Source organism: Macrobrachium rosenbergii, chromosome 56, assembly GCF_040412425.1.
Source record: "Macrobrachium rosenbergii isolate ZJJX-2024 chromosome 56, ASM4041242v1, whole genome shotgun sequence".
Taxonomy (NCBI): Eukaryota; Metazoa; Arthropoda; class Malacostraca; order Decapoda; family Palaemonidae; genus Macrobrachium; species Macrobrachium rosenbergii.
Window position 1 is genome coordinate 77868863 of NC_089796.1, and position 22500 is coordinate 77891362.

Genomic DNA, 22500 nt, shown 5'->3' on the forward strand with positions numbered 1-22500 from the left:
ATCAAGACCGCCTCATTGAAATCCATTTTTTTCAGATACTTTGTTATTATTATTATTATTATTATTATTATTATTATTATTATTATTATTATTATTATTATTATTATTATTATTATTATTATTATTATTCAGAAGATGAACCCTACTCATATAGAACAAGCCCGCCACAGGGGCCACTCACTTGAAATTCAAGAAGCTTCCAAGGAATATTATGGTGTTCATTCGAAAGAAATAAACAGAAGGTGATGGAAAATACAGAAAGAGATCAGTCGTTAGATAAAAAAAGATAAAACCGGCGAACAAACAGACACACAAACAAACGAGCATCGTCCAGCGCGGGTGAAAAAAAAAATTTTATTGGACATCATCATAGTTATCGTAAGCGGCGACAAGCGACGTTAGGAAATCAGGAAATCTTTTCTCACTTTTTATGGGCTACATGAAAGGGCAGACATATACGCTCGTCGGTCTCTCAGATGTTGGATGATGCTGTGTGAGAGAGAGAGAGAGAGAGAGAGAGAGAGAGAGAGAGAGAGAAAGGAGTGATAAAGAAATTTAATGTCATGAAAGAGACGGAGACTCGAAAATTGTTGTGAAAAGAGTGCGAACGAGACAGGAAAAACAAAGTTGGGAAGAGAGAGAGAGACAGAGAGAGAGAGAGAGAGAGAGACTCAAAAATGTAAAGTAAAAAATGAAAAATAGTCAGTAAATAAGCATGGGCGATAGATAAATAAATAGAGACATGAGAGAGAGAGAGAGAGAGAGAGAGAGAGAGAGAGAGAGAGAGAGAGAAAATATAAAAATACTAAAAAAAGAAAAAATAGTAAGTAAAAAGATGGGCGATAGAAGTAAATAGATAGATGAGAGAGAGATAGAGAAAGAGATAGATGAGAGAGAGAGAGAGAGAGAGAGAGACTCAAAAATATAAAGTAAAAAAGAAAAATAGTCAGTAAATATAAATAAGCATGGGCGATAGATAAATAAATAGATAGATGAGAGAGAGAGAGAGAGGCGGGGGTGGTGGGGAGGGGGGGCGGGCGATGGTTGGAAGTTGGAAGGGCACTCCGGTAAGCGGATAGCCTGCTCTAAAGAAGAGAGTGAATACCGCTTCCTCCATTATGTATTCCGCTACTGACGGATCAGATTCTCCCTTTTCGGCCCTTTTTTTTTTGTATCTGCTATATTGACGCCGCTCCATTTTGTCCGGACGGCTGCGGTCGAGGAGCCGCTAAAGTTCCGTGGTTATGGAGCTGGTAAAGGAGGCGTTATGGACCTGGTAAAGGAGGCGTTATGGAGCTGGTAAAGGAGGCGTTATGGAGCTGGTAAAGGAGGCGTTATGGAGCTGGTAAGGGAGGCGTTATGGAGCTGGTAAAGGAGGCGTTATGGACCTGGTAAAGGAGGCGTTATGGAGCTGGTAAAGGAGGCGTTATGGAGCCGGTAAAGGAGGCGTTATGGAGCTGGTAAGGGAGGCGTACGGTCAATCATCACATTTCCCATCTTTACAAAATTCTCTCTCTCTCTCTCTCTCTCTCTCTCTCTCTCCTATTTGCCCGTTTAATTCTCTATTTATATTAAGGTTTGAGTTTCTTTCTCTCTCTCTCTCCACAAGAGATGTCTGCTTCGTACAGCTTCTCAGATTCAACCGTTTCGTGCCAGCGATGCCAGGTGGCCTAATCACGTGGAGAGAATGGAATGGTAGTGTCGTACAGATTGATTCTGGGATGGTGAAAATGGCGTACAAATTATGAGGAAAAACAGTATGTATATATATACATTTATATATATGTACACACATACACACACACACACACACACATATATATATATATATATATATATATATATATATATATATATATATATATATATATATATATATATAATATGTGTGTGAACTGTGTGGTGAATCAACTAACAGAGAAAGTGGTATTAACTCTATACAAACGTCCTACCACACCTACGTGAATATGATATCCTTGGCGAAAGACATTCTATCTCACCATTTTGATGTACTTTACTCCTTAATATTCTTTAGTCTTGTAAATATCAAGGGCTAAGAGGCGGTTCTACAAGCGACAGCGGACTTGAATAAGGATTGACACTTTTAGCTATTGTCTTCAGGCAATGTTACCTTACAGTGTCTTTTAGCCAGTTAATGCCCCATTACGCTTTCAGTGCATTAAGACAAAGGCCGCTTTACAAGCCAGTCCCATCTCCTTACCTTACAGACCTTACAGTTCGTTCGGGTTGCCCCAGGTCCCTCAGTGTGAGGCACCTCTGAGGTATAGTGATCTCGAGGACTTTAACGATAAAGAATATTTTAAAAGGAAATAAGCCACATCTGCGACGGTAACAGAAACGCTGGCAGGAGAAGCATCGTTGTTGATGGTGATAATATTGATGATGACTAGACAGTATTTCAGAATTGCCGAAGCGTCGCGATGAGTTCGGCGATTTTGATCTTTTTTGGCCTTCGGCAATTTTGGCAAAATTTTTACTATTTTTGGCACGTTTTGGCCTTTTTTGGCTGAATTAATGGCATTTCTGGCACATTTTGACCTTTGACCTTTTTGGCAGAATTTTTACTTTTATGGCAGGATTTTTAGAATTTTTACCTTTTTGGCAGAGTTTTGACCTTTTTTGGCAAATTTTTACCTTTGACCTTCTTTCCAGAATTTTGACCTTGTTGGCAGATTTTTACCTTTGACATTTTTGGCAGATTTTTACCTTTGATATCGGCAAATTTAGACTTGGCCTTTTCGGCAGAATTTTGACATTTTTGGCAGAATTCTGACCTTATTGGCAGATTTTAAGCTTTGACCTTTGTTACATCATTTTTATCTTTTTGGCAGATTTTGACCTTATTTGATTAATCTGTATGTTTTTGGCTGATTTAGACTTTTGACCTTTTTGGCAGAATTTTGACCATTTTGGCAGATTTTCACCTTTGACCTTCTTGGCAGAATTCTGACTTTTTTTTGTACCTTTGCTTTATATAGAATAATCAAACTCTATACAGATCGAAATCTCACGACGCAAGTGAACTAAATATGGAACTCGAGATACAGGGACAAAAAATCTTGAAAAATTAAGTGGTTTTTTTTGGGGTAAACCGGATGCCAAAATTATATCATTTTTAGTTTTCTGTAAAAGAAAAGTCAGGAGAGGAATAAGAATGTCAAAGTCCGAAGAAGTATTATAAGAAGAAGGATTTAAAGTCAGGAGAAGAATAAGAATGTTAAAGTCCAAAGAAGTATAATGAGAGGAATGATTTAAGGTCCGGAGAGGAATAAGAATGTTAAAGTCGGAAGAAGCATTATAAGAAGAAGGATTTAAAGTCAGGAGAGGAATAAGAATGTTAAAGTCCGAAGAAGTATTATAAGAAGAAGGATTTAAAGTCAGGAGAAGAATAAGAATGTTAAAGTCCAAAGAAGTATAATGAGAAGAATGATTTAAAGTCCGGAGAGGAATAAAGTCATCAATAAGAATTAAAGTCCAAAGAAGTAAATGAAGCATTATAAGAAGAATGTTAAAGTCGGAAGAAGCATTTAAAGTCAGTCAGAGAGGAATAAGAATGTTAAAGTCCGAAGAAGTATTATAAGAAGAAGGATTTAAAGTCAGGAGAAGAATAAGAATGTTAAAGTCCAAAGAAGTATAATGAGAAGAATGATTTAAAGTCCGGAGAGGAATAAGAATGTTAAAGTCGGAAGAAGCATTATAAGAAGAAGGATTTAAAGTCCGGAGAGGAATACGAATGTTAAAGTCGGAAGAAGCATTATAAGAAGGAGGATTTAAAGTCAGGAGAAGAATAAGAACGTTAAAGTCCGAAGAAGTATTATAAGAAGACGGATTTAAAAGCCCGGAAAGGAATAAAAAGGTTAAAGTCCGAAGAAGTATTATAAGAAGGACTTAAAGCCAGGAGAAAAATAATTATGTTCAAGTCCAAAGAAGTATAATGAAAATAAGGATTTAAAGTCCGGAGACGAATAAGAATGTTAAAGTCCGAAGAAATATTATAAGAAGGATCTAAAGTCCGGGGACGAATAAGAATGTTAAAGTCCGAAGAAGTCTCATAAGAAGAAAGTTTGAAAGCCAACACGAGCGCTGACTATGTAATTAATTACGCGAGAATGTATACAGCAGCTTCCTCAGGCTCAAAAATTTATTTCTAATCTTGTAGAAGAGTCAGAATAATTATTATTTTTTTTCCTTTTTTACAGTCGACTCTGAAGATGTATTCGTATTTTTTCGAAATTTGTTCTTTTTCTTTTTTTTTTGCTCAGGTTTCCAGAAGAATTTTACGGCCTATCTCTGAGAATTAATTTTGTGACTCAGACATTTTTAGCGCCGCGTTTTATAAAGAGGGAATAATGAGACATTTGCAGTAATCAGTTGGAGTCATTTCAACGCAAGGAGTCTAGATTCTCCAATAAACGCAGAGATATATGTATGCACATGTTCAGTACACATATACATGTGCATACATGTGCATTCAGACACAGACACATGTATAATATGTATGAAATATATGTATATATAAATATATTTTGTAAATATATATCACTAACGGATTCAGGGGGGCACCTAGGCACGTGTCCCCCCCATGGGAATAATGACAAAATGATAATATTGAAGAATTAGATAATAACATAAATGAGAAATGTAAAAATGTGAAAAAATAAAAAAAATCTATTATAGAAATATTAAAATTTTGAGAAAAAAATAAAAACGATTATATATGTATATATATACACGTATATATATGTATATGTATATATACAGATACATGTATATGTATAATAAAAATTGGTGCCCCTATGAAATTTTTTTGAGTCCGCTAGTGATATATATGCATGTTATATACATAATATGTAATATATATATACATATACATGTATATATATATATATATATATATATATATATATATATATATATAATATATATATATATATATATATATATATATATATATATATATATAATATATATAAGCTCACCTAAGATTACAGCTACCTAACTAACTTAACCTTGGAGAAGACTTAACTTGATGGATTCTGAAGGTAACAGCTGCTCTCCGAGAAAATAAAGCAATTAAGAAAATCAAAGAGAGACTGCGTAGATGAACGACAAGGGTCTAAGCTGACAAAAAAAATGTTGCGATTCATTAGTCAAGTATTAAGAACAATGGATTAAAAGAAATATACGGCATTAATTTCTCGTATACTTCAAGCGACATGTCCAAACGAAGGCGCAATGTACTACCGCCCTAATACTATTCCCCTTTCATTTTTATATATTTTTATCTATTTATTTATTTATTTATTTATTTATTTATTTATTTATTTCCTCTTTAATGAGTAAGATCTCTTCTTTTTGTGTTTCCCTTTACCTCCTCTTACTTCTTTCCAAAGAGCACCATAATATTCTTTGGAAGCTTGAATTTCAAGTCAATGGCCCCTTTGGTGGGCTTGTTCCATGTGAATAGGTGTCATCTTTCTGAAATAATAATAATAATAATAATAATAATACACACACAATAATAATAATAATAATAATAATAATAATAATAAAATAATAATAATTAAATACAACTACAAGAAGTGCACTTCTTGTAATTGTCTTTAATTATTATTATTATTATTATTATTATTATTATTATTATTATTATTATTATTATTATTATTATTATTATTATTATTATTATTATTCAGAAGGTGACACCTACTCACATGGAACAAGCCCACCAAAGTGGCCACTGACTTGAAGTTCAAGCTTCCAAAGGATATGGTGTTCATTAGGAAGAAGTAAGAAGAGGTATAGGGGAATACAGAAAGAAGAGATCTCACTTATTAAAGAGGAAAAATATAAATTGATATATAAATAAACAGATAAAAATGTATAAAAATGTAAGGAGAATAGTGTTGGGGCGGTAATGCATCGCACCTTCACTTGAATTTCTGAAGTTCCAGTTGTACGAGATGAGATTGCAGTCTTAGCTCTCTCTCTCTCCTCTCTCTCTCTCTCTCCTCTCTCTCTCTCTCTCTCTCTCTCTCTCGTAGATGATTCCCCATTCAGTTGTTTCGAGCAGGGGTGCATAGAACATTAAGTTCGCCGAATGCGGTGCTTATTTCAAGGTGTCGACCGTCTGAACTTTCCACGACTGACATATGAACGCGACTGTAACTGCGTTTGGTGTTCGAGTCTCGTGATACGACGTTGTTACTCATCTCCCTTCCATGGCCCCCCTAGCTTTAACCCCTTTCATTCCTTTTCCTGCACCTCCGTTCATATTCTCTGTCTTCCATCTGGCTTTCCTGAACCATCTCCTAACGATTGATTCATAGTAGCATGAGTCTTACAGAATGGAGAAACAAATCCACGGTTGTGTACATGTACTGTACATGTATTTATTGACAAAACTGTACAGATAGCTTTCGGGAATCTGTTCGGTTCCTCCTTTCAGTCTAGACTGAAAAGGGAAACCGAACAAATTCCCAGAAGCTATCTGTACAGTTTTATACTTAAATACATGTACTGTACATATACATAACTGTGGGTTTGTTTCTCCAAATGATTCATAGCGCAACTGCTTTGAGAGTTTCCTCCTGTTACACCGTTCAAACCTTCTTCCTGTCAATCTCTATTTCGGCCCTGAATGACCCCATAGGTCCCAGCGCTTTGCCTTTGGCCTAAATTCTATGTTCTATTCTATTCTGTTACTCCTATCGGACCCCTCATATGAGTTTCTGAGTATTAGTTTTTGGGGATGCGGTTGCTAGCCTCCCACGAGTTCTGTCTCCTGGCAAGAGCGGCTTCAGCGAACAGCGACGGAGAGGTCGTTCTCTCGTTCGCGCTGTAACGAAAAAACGAGAATTGTCGCACGTCAGTCATCCTAAGTAACAGAACGCTTGATTTTAAATTGCATGTAATTTTAACCCTCACTTCTGTGAAATTTACGATGCATGTATTTTAATATTTTCTCGGTTTTATTTTGTGTTCTTTTATATATATGTGTACATATATTTATATATACACATGCGTGTACGTATCTGTACATATATGTATGTATATATACATACATACATGTATGTATATATCTGTATATATATAAATTTATATTTATATTTTTTATGTGCATCCTATGCTATAATGAAACAAAACCCCTGTGCCCTTCTCCATTGCAGTAATTCATCTTCTTCTTCCATGCAGGTATAGGACCAGTGTTTCTAGAACCTGTACCAAACGTGACGGTGGCTAAGGGCCGCGACGCGTCTCTTACTTGTACGGTGGATCATCTGGGAATGCACAAGGTGAGATATCTAGAGAGAGAGAGAGAGAGAGAGAGAGAGAGAGAGAGAGAGAGAGAGAGAGAGAGAGAGAGAGAGAGAGAATGATTTTGATGTTGCTTAAAGAGAAAGAGAGGGAAGGGTTATTGTATTAGTTATTGTATTAATGTGTATGTGCCTACATTTTAAACCAAGTTACTATTCTGTAGATAAATTAATCACAGTTTGGAGTCATTCTATACGGCGTGTCAGATGAACATGGCCACGGCTCGCAAGTTCCTGAGATGTATGCTAGTATTGCGCCAGTCCCGTTTTTTTTTTTGCCATACCCCTAAGGTTAGGTTAGGTTAGGTGGGGTTGTTGGGTTAGGTTAGGTTAGGTTAGATTGAAGGCTCATGATGAATTTGGGTGTGAGAAACATAATGAGATTGTTTTCAAGATAATTCTATGGTTAGTTTTTAAGATATGGCGTCCCGCTTTTTTCAGGGAAAGATTCCTCCCGTACTCGGTTACATCTCAGGAAAAATGCCCCCGGGTCAAGGGTCTGATAACTTTCAGGTGACAAGGTTTCAAAACTCTTTGAATGACAGTCGCCTGAAAAAAGTGAAATGATACAGTTTCCAGGTTATATATGTGATAGTGCCATTGATTGCTTCGTCTCACGTCTCCGCAATTAGGACTGACCATTTTGCCCACAATCTGTCTGATGCTATACCTTGAAATGGTCGAATATTACCCAGAATTTGACAAATAGCCTACCATAATCAGAACATCAGCGTAACGCGGAATCTGCCTAATACCACATTTTAGAATGATCAGATCCGGCATTGCCCAAAATCTAATGAATACTATAAGCAGAATGTCCCGGAGTTATCTAGATTTTATGACTGATATCGGAGCTTTAATGTAAATGTTACCCAAAGTGTACATAATACCATAATTTACAATGTCCAGTTGTTACCTAAATACTGTACTAATATCGTGGAATATAGCGGAACGGAATGGAGTCGAATGAAATGGAATATAGAGGTTAGGCCAAAGGCCAAGTACTGGGACCTATGAGGTCATTCAGCGCTGAAACGAAGTTGATAATGAAAGGTTTGAAAGGTATAACAGGAGGAAAACCTCACAGTTGTACTATGAATCAATTGTTAGGAGAGGGTGGAAAGTAAGATGGAAGAAAGAGAATATGAAAGGAGGTGCAGTAAAAGGAACGAAAGGGGTTGCGGCTAGGGGCCGAAGGGACGCTGCAAAGAACCTTAAGGAATGCCTACATTGCACCGCATGAGGTGCACTGACGGCACTACCCCGCCCTACGGGGGAAAAATTTAGAATGCCTGGTTATTACAAAGACCATGAATAATCAGGTAGTTTCAATGTCAGTATTGCTCAAGCTCTGAGAAATAACATAATTTTCAGTATCCTGATATCTCTTCTTTCTGTATTTTCCTTTACCTTCTGTTACTTCTTCCTATTGAACACCATAATATTCTTTGGAAGCTTGAATTTCAAGTCAGTGGCCCCTTTGGTGGGCTTGTTCCATACGAATAAGGTTCATTTTCTGAATGGCATTAACAACAGCGAGAACGTTTTCTTGCATCCTCGAAAAATTGATGTGGGGCGTTTTCGCGCCCACTGACACCGACCTCGTGAACGGGCGTGACTTCTATTTTCATCCGATGAAAAATATATCGGCTGTTAATCACGATTTGTTATTGGATCTGGAGAGAATTGCCTCTTTCTGACACAGAAGTTCCTAGGAGCGTATTCTTTCTGAGAGTGAAAATACACAACGTTCCGTTGGTAGGTAACCAATTGGTTCTTAGCCACGTAAAATAAGTCTAATCCTTCGGGCCAGCCCTCTCTAGGAGAACTGTTAATCAGCTCAGTGGTCTGGTTAAACTAAGGTAGACTTAACTTCATTCATACCCGCCTATCTTCCTTTCTCTCCCTGTCTCTCTCTCCGTTTCTTAGGAATAAATGGTAAAAGGGCGATAACCGGGAGGAGGGACAACACAAGGAAAGAGAAACAGCATTAATAAATATGCATTACAAAGTACAAACATGCGATTACAAAACAGCGAGCTGCGGTTGAGCCACCCCATTACAAACTTGCACCACGAGACTCGTAATGTTCATTAAACTTTCACGTGAGAGGAGAAAGGAGAGGAAACCCAGAGACTGGCGAGAGAAGAAAAAAAGAAGGAGAAAGCCACGTATTTCGGAAAGAGGAAGAACTACTACCTATATATATATATATATATATATATATATATATATATATATATATATATATATATATATATATATATATATCTTCTGTCTGTCGATTTTTCTTAGCGCTAAACGATCTCGTTTCCCGGGACCCACTCCTTCCATCTACCATTTCCAACGCGACGTCGCGTCGCAGCCCAACTTAAAACAACTCCCTTCCAGCTAATGAAAGTGTTTGCATTCTAGGCGCCCGGCCGGACGCCATCTTACCCCTCCAGTAGTGGACGTGTTTGTTTAAAAAATCTGACCCCGTGACGCACAGGCAGACTTCTTCTTCTTCTTCTTCTTCTTCTTCTTCTTCTTCTTCTTCTTCTTCTTCTTCTTCTTCTTCTTCTTCACATGCCGTAAAGCTCATTTTTCCACTTTCCCACTTTGGCTAAATGAACCTTGTGGGTTTTTACTTATACATACGACCCGCGACATCGCAGAAGACTATTTGTCGCTGGATGGACTGTCTCCTTCCTTCCTTTCTTCTCTCTCTCTCTTTTCTGAGGGAATCGAGCTCTGTTATTGGGTCCAAATTCGCGGGCGCCTTTTAACCAAAAGTGGTTTTTCACCCGTGTCCCAGGGTGTACCTCAGCATCTCCCGATGCAACGCCGAGAGGCTAATTCAGACAAAGAGCTACAGGGTGAGAGAGAGAGAGAGAGAGAGAGAGAGAGAGAGAGAGAGAGAGAGAGAGAGAGAGAGAGAGAGAGGCAGGCTCCCAATGTTGTTCTTCTCGACTACAGTACGGACCTGTTTTCGCAGCTCTCTCTCTCTCTCTCTCTCTCTCTCTCTCTCTCTAAAGGAGTTCGTCTTACACTCACTTGTACTCTGATATGAAAAGGCAACATTTACAGCTTGCTGAGAAAAGCTGCCATGTCGTTCTCTCTCTAAAATAAGAGACCACCAGTCGACTGTTCTCAAATTTTCTTGTATGCATCCTCATAGGCTGCGCGCTCACACGCACACGCGCACACACACACACACACACACACACTCAGAAATGGAAAGTGTTTCTTCGGGTGTAAATGCCAGCCAGGCAAAACGTGCTAAGACGGGAAGAAAAATATATAGACAAAATAAAAAGACAAAATAATAAACAGAAAAGCAAAGAGAAAAGTCTTCCAAGGAAGAGAACATTATCCTGAAAGTGCATCTTTTCTTCTTCTTTATATTTAATATTTTTTTTTTTTTTTTACATTTTTCAAGGTGTCTTTTTTTCCCAATTCATTTTCAGTGATGGGTTTGAGTAACAAATTTACGTCAGATATAACTATAACCATTGTTTTAACCCCTAAGCAAAGTGGTTGGTGATATATACAACAAAGACCTCTTCTGTGTTAGTTCATATAAAACAAGCCTGGAAAGGCCATTAACAGAATAAAAGTAATAAAATGCTCACGGGAGAACATGACAAAATGGGACAAAAGAGAACAAGGAGTTATTATGCAGGAAATTCAAAGGAATAAAAAAAATTCATGAATGTACTTAGTCCCCATACTGATTCATAGAAGAGACAGGCCCCGTTGCTTCTTAGTAAAAGAAGGTAGGCCCCATTCAGACTGATAAACAGAGACTGACACCATTCCTGGTTGATAAAAAAACGACAGACACCATTCAGACTGATAAAAAGAGACTGACACCATTCCTGGTTGATAAAAAAACGACAGACACCATTCCTGATTGACAGAAAAGATGCAGGCCCCATTCCTAATAGATAAAATATGAAAGACAAAATTCCTGATTGATGAAAAACTACAGACACCATTCCCGATTGATAAAAAAGATGCAGACCCCATTCCTGATACATAAAATAATACAGACAACATTTCTGATTGATAAAAAAAAAAAGACACTGTTCCTGATTGATAAAAAAGAAAGTCCCCATTCCTGACTGATAAAAGAAAAGACAGACCCCATTCCTGATTGAAAATAAAAGATAGTTCCATTCCTGATCGAAAATGAGACACTTCCCATTCCTGACTGATAGAAAAAGTCAGGTCGATACCTGAGTAACAAAAATGACAGACTCGATTCCTAACTGATAAAAAAAGACGGTTCCCATTCCTGATTGTTAAAAAAAAGACAGACCCCATTCCTGACTGATAAAACAGACACTTAATTCCCGATTAATAAAAAAGATAGCCTCCATTCTGATTAATAGAATAGACACGCCCCATTCCTGATTCATAGGAAAGACAAACCCATTCCCGATTCGTAAAAAAAAAAGAGATAAACCCATTTCTGATTAATTAAAAGTCAGACCCCATTCCCGATAGACAAAAAAGATTAATAAAAAAAGACAGACCCATCCCTGATAAAAAAAGACAGACCATTCCTGATTCATAAAAAAAGACAGGCCCCATTCCTGGTGTATAAAAAGACAGACCACATTCCTGATTGATCAAAAAGGCAGCCTTCATTCCTTACTGTTAAATAAGATAGACCCCATTCCTGATTAATAAGAAAGGCCCATTCCTGATTACTGAAAAAAGACAGACCCCTTCCTGATTGCTAAAAAAGACAGACACATTCCTAATTGATAAAAAATATACACACCATTCCTTATTAACAAAAAGGCAGACCCCATTCCTGATGGATAAAAAAGAAAATCCTCATTCCTGACTGATACATAAAGGCAGACCCCATTCCTGTTTGATAAAAAAAAAAGACAGTCCCCATTCCTGACTGATAATAAAAGTCAGGTCCATTCCTGATTAATAAAAAAAGACAGACCCATTCCCAATTGATGAAAAGACATACCTCATTCCTGATTGACAAAAAAAGACAGTCTACATTCTTGACTGCTAAAAAAAAAGACAGACTCCATTCCTGTCAGTCACCAAACCTGATTGATAAGAACAGACAGAACCCATTCCCAACTGAAAAAAGGAAGAGTCTATTCATTATTAATTAAAAAAACCGTTCCTGAATCTCTGAACGCATTATAGCAATAAGAATAAAAGTGCCTATTTCTAGAGTTGAAACAAAATTTCGCCTCAAATACAACAGTTGGAGCAAAACAAAATCCAAAGACGAAGAGAATCGGTGAAAGTTTTACTTGGTGCCGTGAAACGCTTCTTTCGCCTCATTTTTTTTTTAGTATTCCTTATTTATCATGATTCCTCCAACATAACCTCTTTGTTTTCACGGCCAAGTGACCCAACAACAGAGCATGAACTTGTGGTCAGACTGGATTTTCCGAACAGCAGCAAAACAAGGCATTCGATAAATTCTTTGAAGCATTGTTTCCTAACCTGGTGGGGCGCGCCCCCTAGGGGTTTTTCAGGAATTTCCCGGGGAGGCGCGAGCCTTAGGGAAAAACTAAAAATTCCCTAACTCGCCCTAGGGATGGCGCGAGCCTTAGGGAAAAACTAAAAATTCTCTAACTCGACCCGTAGAGGTGCCTCAGCAATTTCCAGGGGAGGCGCGAGCCTAGGGAAAAGCTAAAAATTCCCTAATTATATTCGTTATTCTCTTAGCAAGAGAGAGGAACTAATATTCCGACGTTTATAAAAAAAAGTGTAGACGTATCGTCTTATAACGCTAGTTTCCTATAGTCTGCTACTCTGGTTAGACTCGTTGGGCTCAACATGTTTTGTAATTATTATTTACCTCCCTCCCTATCCCTAGAAACCCCTAATCTTTCTTATTTTTTTTTTTATTTTCCTTTTAATCTGGGAGGGAATTTTACTCATAGGTGCAAGGGGGGGCGTGGAGGGAAGGACCAATTCTTAGAGGGGGCGTGGTAATATAAAGGTTAAGAACCACTGCTTTAAAGCTGGTTGGTGTTTTTTGTGTGTGTGTGTCTATTTTGAATGAAGATTGGAGTGTTATTTCAACACAACTTTCAAAGGCTTTATTGTCCGTCCGGAAACAGACTCTGGAATTGTTCACAGAGGTTTCTCTTGACATTTGCGGATTGTTTTACGGTTGCTTCTGTCTAACTGCATATGTTGTAGTTCTGGGATATATATAACACACAGACACAAGGACCTCCAAAAATAAGGGCTACATGATTATGTGTTGAATATTTCTATCTTATTCACTCAGAAGGGGTAATTCGAATTAAATTGCTGAGTGGGGAAGTTGGGGAAAACACGCTGGTATGCAAGCAGTTAGCTTGCCCAGGTAATTCCTTGGGTGCAGTTGTCCTCAGGTTCCAACTTCTTTTATGACTTGTATGGCCTAGTGGGCAGCACCCTTGCCTTTCAATCGAAAGACCTAGGTTCGATCCTGATATACATACATGTATATGTGTGTATTTTCCCGAATGGTGCCATCTGATGTTAGGGGGGTCTTTTACGGGCTGTTCCAGAGCAAGAGCCCGTGCCAGCTCAAAACTGGCTTAATTTAAAAAAAACTAACTACAGAAACTTCCGAAGTTTGCCGATGTTATGGTGGTGATATTAGGAAGCTGAACATTCTTGCGAAATTTTATAAGAGGAGAATCTTGAAAGCCAGAGGTAACGGAAGTAAATTCATGAACGTGAGTGTAAAAGAAACAAGTAAAATATGCGTCAAAGTTTCTTCGGCGCAGTCGGGTTTTCTGTACAGCGTATAATCAAGGCCACCGAAAATAGCTCTTATCTTTCGGTGGTCTCGGTATAATGCTGTATGAGCCGCGGCCTATATCGTTGCCAGACGCACGAATATGGCTAACTTTAACCTTAAATAAAATAAAAAAAACCACTGAGGCTAGAGGGCTGCAATTTGGTATGTTTGATGATTGGAGGGTGGATGATCCACATACCAATTTCCATCCCTCTAGCCTCAGTAGTTTTTAAGACCTGAGGGCGGACAGAAAAAAGTGCGGACGGGCAGACAAAGCCGGCACAGTAGTTTACCTTTCAGAAAACTAAAAACCATTGATAGAAATCGCCTCTTGGAATACTGAGAGTCACAGGAACCACAAACAGAATCCAAGCAAAGTCTGGAAAAAAAACTGTGAAAAGAGGAAAGGCCAAAAAGAAGAAATTATGATGATCGCCACAGTCCCATTTGAAAGACTTTCCTTGACTGCAGAAAATGAGGGACATGAAATGAGTGGGCCGAATGTGAGGAGGAGGAGGAGGAGGAGCATGAGTGACGAAATGAGGGTCATCGTGCATAGAATATAAGTGAAAACTGAGGTTCGCCTTATTGTACCGAACTGGCTGGATCATCAGTGTGTTGTGGATGGAAATGGATGCTGATATCAGCTAATCATAATGAACTTTGGACTCTGTGCAGATTGCATTCGGATGGAAAACATCCCTCACTGCGTCTCTCTCTCTCTCTCTCTCTCTCTCTCTCTCTCTCTCTCTCTCTCTCTCTCTCATGACTATCCGATACATTATTTATTTTCACATTTTTCCATCCTTTTCTTATCTGCATTCGGATGGAAAACATTCTCTCTCTCTCTCTCTCTCTCTCTCTCTCTCTCTCTCTCTCTCTCTCTCTCTCTCTCTCTCTCTCTCTCTCTCTCTCTCTCATGTCTATCCTGTACACTGTTTATTATCATATTTTCCATCCTTTTACTTATGCATATACCCACGTACACAAACACACACACATATATAAGTATATATATATATAATTATTCAAAGTATACTTGGGAAAGAGATATATACATATATATATATATATATATATATATATATATATATATACATGTATGTATGTATATAATTATTCGAAGTATACTTGGGAAAGAGAAAATTGGTCGAAAACAGTTAGCCATATTGTGCAAGTACAGAGAAGCGGGAAAATCAAGTTGATAGGTGTAACGCTGAGGAGAGGAGTGGCTGGAAGTGTATCTGATCATTATTTCGTTGAAGAGAAGGTTAAAATAAAAAAACAGCAGGAGAGGAAAAAGGTGAAATGGAGGCTGTAGGTGTAATTAAGAAAAGAGAGGCGAGAGGAGCACATAAGCAGAAAACAGACGAACTGTGAGTTAGGGATGAAGAGATGATGGAATTGGCGGCAGTAGATAAGAGCCACGTAAATTTCAAGGGCGGCGTCACAGCAACAGCTATTAATGCCAGTGGGTAAAGGAGGTTGGGAAAAGGGATTAAAAACAGTAATTGGTCGGTGCATGGAACAAAAGGTTTAGTGAAGGGAAAAGGGAGACTGTTTGAGGTGATGAATAGAATATAGAATTTAGACCCAAGGGCCAAGGGCTGGGACCTATGAAGTCATTCAGCGCTGAAACGGAAACTGAAAGTAAAAAGGTTTGAAAGGCGTATCAGGAGGAAAACCTCAAAGCAGTTGCACTGTGAATCAATTGTTAGGAGACCCCGTGGGCGGGTAGCGCCGTCAGTGCTCTTCATGCGGTGCACTGTAGGCATTACTTAAGGTTCTTTGCAGCGTCCCTTCGGCCCCTAGCTGCAACCCCTTTCATTTCTTTTGCTGTACCTCCGTTCATGTTCTCTTTCTTCCATCTTACTTTCCACCCTCTCTTAACAATTGATTCATAGTGCAACTGCAAGGTTTTCCTGCTGCTACACCTTTCAAACCTGTTTACTGTCAGCTTCCATTTCAGCGCTGAATGACCTCTTGGGTCCCAGCGCTTGGCCTGTGGCCAAAATTCTATATTCCATTACAGTTGTTAGGAGAGGGTTAAGGAAAGTAAGATGGAAGAAAGAGAATATAAACGGAGGTGCAGCCAGAGGAATGAAAGAGGTTGCAGCTGGGGGCCTAAGGGACTCCGCAAAGAACCTTTAGTACCGCATGAGGGCCACTGACGGCACTACCCCCCCTACGGGGCAGAGATGGCTGAATGATGCAGGGTATGTCAGGGTTGGCACTGCCATGTTGCTAAGAGGTTTTCTGCAAAGGTCTAAAAGAAACAGAGTTAGTATTGTGGAAATTTAACTGTACGGGGTACTCACCCACAATTCAGCCTCTAATTCAGCGACGCCCTCTGTCACCGAGTCTCCCTCTCCCTTTGCAGGTAGCCTGGATCCACCTGGACCGTCAGATGATCCTGAGCATCCACAATCACATCATCACCAGGACGCCGAGATTCAGCGTGACCCACGACTCCCACAAGACCTGGACTTTGCAAGTGACCGCCGTGGAGGAGGAAGACCGAGGTCACTACATGTGTCAGGTCAACACCAAACCCATGATCAGTCAGACGGGGTTTCTCCAGGTCGTAGGTAGGTCGGTGATTGCGATTCCTTTGTCCTCTTATTGTTTCCTAATAGACTATAGTAGAATAGAATAGAATATAGAATTTAGGCCAAAGGCCAACAAGTGTTTTGGTGTCAGATGAAGACCCGTAAATTTGCTTATTCAGCGTAAGTTAGTAAACATATGTTTATTGAGCTCAGTTTGTTGCTCATAGACACTTTCAGACACTCTCTCTCTCTCTCTCTCTCTCTCTCTCTCTCTCTCTCTCTATATATATATATATATATATATATATATATATATATATATATATATATATATATATATATGAAATATTTTCTGTTAAAACAGCAATATATTTAATGAAAGGCCATAAAGATTACTAAAGGGTAGAAAGTTATGTCTATATTTCGGAGATACTGTCTGTCTCCCTCAGCAGACAGACAAACAGTGTCTCAGAAATATAGCCATAACTTTCTGCCCTTTTGGTGTTTTTATGGGATAATTTTATTAGATATACTGTATATATATATATATATATATATATATATATATATATATATATATATATATATATATATTTTTTTTTTTTTTTTTTTTTTTTTATGTACTTGGAATACAATGAGGAATTCCAATGACAATGGGATACAGTCATATGAAGAAGTGATTGTATATGGAGATGGATTTGAATACTGAGGCACATTTAGGAATGACACGAAGGCCGAAGTGATGCGTTAAAAGACATTTTTGGAAAACGGCTGACATTTTTTGAAGGCGCGTGCCATAGAAAAATTTGGTTTAAATTTAGAGGTCAGTGAAGTCTTAGAGCGACATTTTCGTTTAGAACAGAGTGGAATAGAGAATTCAGGCCAAAGGCCAGGCGCAGGGGCCTGTGAGGTCATTCAGCGCTGAAGAGGAAATTGAGATAAAAAAGGCTTGAAAGATGTAGCAGGAAGAAAACCTCGCGGTTACATTGTGAAACAATTGTTGGGAAGATGGAAGAAAGGCAATATGAACGGAGGTACAGTAAAAAGGAATGAAAGGGGTTGCAGCTACGGGCCGAAGGGACGCCGCAAAGAACCATAAGTAATGCCTACAGTTCGGTGCACTGACATTTTCGTTTATATCAATCAATAGAAAAATGCCGTGTTAAATGCCGTATTACATGAAGTACTTGCCAGCACAAATAACGAAGTTTTTATAGACTGATCCTCATTTCTGCTCCAAACCTTGGCGGCTTTTGGGGGTCAAACCTGTCGACGGAGAAGACCCAGCAGACGAAAGTTGCGAGCGCACCCATCGAGAATATCAACAGAAAAATATAAGGAGGCATTTTTAGCTCTCCGTGACTTTTCCAAATCTTTCGACAGCGTCAGTCATGATAAACTTTCGAGCGGAATGTCATCCATAAACACTGCCTTTTGTCTCTCTCTCTCTCTCTCTCTCTCTCTCTCTCTCTCTCTCTCTCTCTCTCTCTCTCTCTCTCTCTTTTGCTTCGAAAACTGTCCTTCCTAAAAATGTTCTTCCGACCGATTTCTGGTGGAGTTGTCGAGCTAATCTCATTAAAGGTTCCCTGAACCGTATGGCAGACATTGAGAGTCGTTTTCTTTTCTTTTTACCGGTGGCGGTTTTTTATTATTAGTCTTGGAACATATACGAGGTTCATTCAGCGCTGAAACGGAAACTGAAGTAAAAAGGTTTGAAAGGTGTAACAGGAGGAAAACCTCAAAGCAGTTGCACTATGAATCAATTGTTAGAGAGGGTGGGAAGTCAGATGGAAGAAAGAGAATATGTACAGCGGTACAGTAAAAGGAATGAAAGGTTACAGCTAAGGGCCGAAAGGGACGCTGCAAAGACCCTTAAGTAATGCCTACTGTGCACCGCATGAGGTGCACTGACGGCCCTACCCCGCTACGCGCGGCATTCTGAACAAAATACACTTCGGCATTTTGTACGACGCAAAGATTGTGGTCAAGTAAATTGAAAATTACAGCGAATTCTTGTGAACAGAAATACTTGTAAGTCCTCTACAGATAGTATTATTATTATTATTATTATTATTATTATTATTATTATTATTGTATACACGTATGGAACAAGGTTCCAAAGGCTTCCCAGGACTGGAAGGCACATTAAAATAACTTGTAAATAAGACTAAACTAATTATTTATATAAATATTAATACACAAAGTTGATAAACGTACCATCTAACTAAGCTTTGTTCGTAGATTGCAACGTGGATTAATAATAATAATAATAATAATAATAATAATAATAATAATAATAATAATAATAATAATCATTTAGACTAATGCCGGAAGGATAATCCACTCTTTCAGTTAATTCAATTAGGTAAGTACAATTAGCGAAGCACAAGGGCGGGAAAAATTGTTATTGTTCGTTTCTTAAGCAGAATTATTCTCCTGCCCAGAAGAGGACAAGATTGGACTGTAAGGGAGGGGTGGGGATGGTTGGGGGCGGGGGGGAGTCACTGTGGTTATGGTGAACGTGGGGTTTGGGGGCTGGGGCGGCGGGGCAATGAGACGTTACAGGCATTCCTGCTTGAATTATAATACTAAGAGGTTACCTGATAATAAAATTCTATATACTCTGCATTTAATATATTAACAAAAATACCAAAACAAATATGACAATCCGTCATGAAAACCTGAAACTCGTAGTAGGTAGCTAGGCTGAAGGAGCCGTTGACACCAGTGACAAACAGCCAATCACCGAAGCGTTATAGTACTCTGTAAGGGCCGTCCGGCCAATAGGAGACAAAATAAGTGTTTAGGGACCAATCAGGACGCGTCTTTCATTCATCGCTCGAGATGATGCATTCAGACTTCAGTCTGGAGTCGCCTTTTGCTTATATATCGCTTAAGATTCGTGGATTGGGTACAATGAAATTTATCATTTCAAAATAACCTAAAAGCGCTAAACTTACAAGTGAATTTATATGAAACAGTAAAAAAAGGAAGCCCATGAAAGTAATGGTGAGTTTTGAGATGTCAAAACAACTTTGGAAACATGGCACCCACGTTGCTGACCGTATTACACACACACACACACACACACACACACACACTCTCTCTCTCTCTCTCTCTCTCTCTCTCTCTCTCTCTCTCTCTCTCTCTCTCTATCCCTCAGCAAACTGTTGTTTCGCCCTAGCAAACTCTACAAAAGTTTGATCATCGTTTTCTTCAAATTGCGAAAACGCTGTCAATAGGCCTCAGGGACTAACTCATACGCCTTCAATATGATAGCCTTAACAGTTTTACAATCTGAGGCCAAATTTTCCAAAGCTACATAAATCTTCTGGGCTTTCCTAATAAATTTACTTTGAACCAACGTGGTCCATATATATATATATATATATATATATATATATATATATATATATATATATATAATACTAGAATGAAAAATGGCATTGCTTTCGGAAATTTGGTGCACCGTAACAGCAAACTACGAGTTGTGGCGGAATTATTAACGGTATTAAGACCTCGTAAATTGTGAAATGTCGGATAAGACTGCACAACACCGATAAAACACGATACAACAACACGTTTAATGCATATTGTGAGTAACTGATAAACCATATAATTTCATTTGGCTAGTGGCCGCCCTTTCCAAGTACCGCTAATGGGCAAAATAATTTAGTTTAGGCATAGTATCCAGGTTAACCTGATCTAGGCTATCTGAGACTCCAAATTCTGTACAGTATACAACTACAGTACTCTACTGAAGTTTTTTATGCGCGACACTAATGGTCGCAAGTGTATGAAATGCAAACAGAAAAGAAATGTTTCTTGTATTTGGTGAAAAGCAAAAGGTTAATTCACAAATGAGGTAAGTCTAGGGTTGTCGGGTAGGTTAACCGAAGCTATCTGAGAAAGGCCACGGTAGACTAACTGACGGTTAGTAGAATATTGTGGGCTAGCAGCAATTGCTATTTAACGTTCTCCTGTATTGGTGAGAATGTAATGTGCCAAACCAACTAATGGGCCCTGGCTATCCTAGATAGTCTGCAAAGCAACCTAGGCGCAGTCAGGAGGACTCCGTTAAGCCTAGTTCTAGACATCTAGTCTCTAGTCGCTAAGTCTGTTTCTTTGGTTAGTTAATTAAAATCTTACCCTAGGCCTCAGAGATCAGTGGCCCGAAGTCAAATAATCTTGATGTAGATTAAATATGAATTGTTTTCTTATTTTTTTAATAAAAGTTTTAAAAAAATCAGTTGATAAACATGGTACCCGACATAGGATATGTCAGGTGTAAACTGGATATAGTGCATTTCGCCAAATACTCGAAGCTACAGTGTTTTATGCTGTTGCCCCATATCACTAGGCTCACATGCTACATTTTGATTGAACATGACAACAGTGAATAAGCATCCTAGTAAAAGGATGTGCCGAGAATAACACATTCACTGTTACTTTCTAATCATTACGGAACAGGAACGTACTGTATACTGACTGTGAAACTGTAATCGAGTCAAATTGTACTCTCGCTGCAGAGTGATTGGAATATTAACAGTAAGTCGCTGATGAGCCTTTATCCTGCCTGTAAAGCATTCGGTATTAATATAATGCCACTCAAAATACTATTATATATGTATATATATATATATATATATATATATATATATATATATATATATATAATATATTTTTATCACATACACAATTGTTCTGTTCATTAGTAGAATTACTAACAGGACCTCATTCAAACTGGATGGTATCTAGTGGAGATAATATTGGTCATAGTTTGATAAATGTATGGTAGACGGTGTGTCCTTACTGGTCATGGTTTGATAAACACGAAAATTAACACGTTCCATTATTAAAGGATTTAAATATTGAGTTGGTAGAGGAAAAGTAAGTTTGTACTGGCCACTCAATTGAAGCAAAGTAATAATGTGGCAAAATGGTTGACTACACTTGTCAATAGTACCAGTGTTTTTGTTAGTATGAAAGCTGGTGGTACCTTACCAAACCTAACATTATAATCTCAATAAACTTTATTAATTTTATGAGATGAATCAGACAGATATATATATATATATATATATATATATATATATATATATATATATATATATATATATATATATATAGAATAAGACTGTGAACGTATTTCTGGGCTCCTGGGGATGCTGTCAGTGCACCTCATACGGTGCACTGCAGGCATTATTACTTAAGGTTCTTTGTAGCGTCCCTTCCTTAGACCCGTAGCTGCACCCCCTTTCATTCCTTTTACTGTACCTCCGTTCATATTCTCATTCTTCCATCTTACTCTCCACCTTCTCCTAATAATCGATTCATGGTGCAACTGCTTTGAGGTTTTCCTCTTGTTACGCCTTTCAAACCTTCTTATTTCAGGGCTGAATAACCTCTTAGGTGCCAGCGCTTGGCCCTCAGCCTAGATTCTGTGTTCTGTTCTGTTTTTCTGGGCAAGTTTGCAAACTGTCATCATCGATATTGGTGCTAAAATCATTATCTTAGAACAGCATAGTCCCACATGCCATTATAATGAATGAATGCAACTGTCGTCGTCATTATGCTCATTATATTCATCATTACTGTTAAAAACTGCTTTTTAATTTTGTTTCCTCAGTACCTCCGAACATCGTGGACGCCAAGAGTAGCCCCAGCAGCATCGTCGTCAGGGAGAAGGACGAGGTCACCCTGTCGTGCCACGCCGAAGGCTTCCCCGAGCCGCAGATCAAGTGGAAGAGGGAGGACGCGCAGTCCATCAAAACCTCCGACGGGAGGAAAGGTATGGCGTATCCGATTGTTTGAAGTCAATTGATTCATAGATTCGGTATGATGGCGGTGC

General features: G+C 38.5%; 1 protein-coding gene across 1 annotated transcript in view; it reads left to right on the top strand.

The window, feature by feature from the left end:
• The window catches only part of LOC136836256 (uncharacterized), a 277378-nt gene that overhangs the window by 209217 nt on the left and 45661 nt on the right, over nt 1-22500 (top strand). The window contains 3 exon segments of the mRNA XM_067100263.1: nt 7213-7313; nt 16481-16688; nt 22279-22440. Coding sequence (XP_066956364.1) covers nt 7213-7313; nt 16481-16688; nt 22279-22440 — 471 coding nt within the window.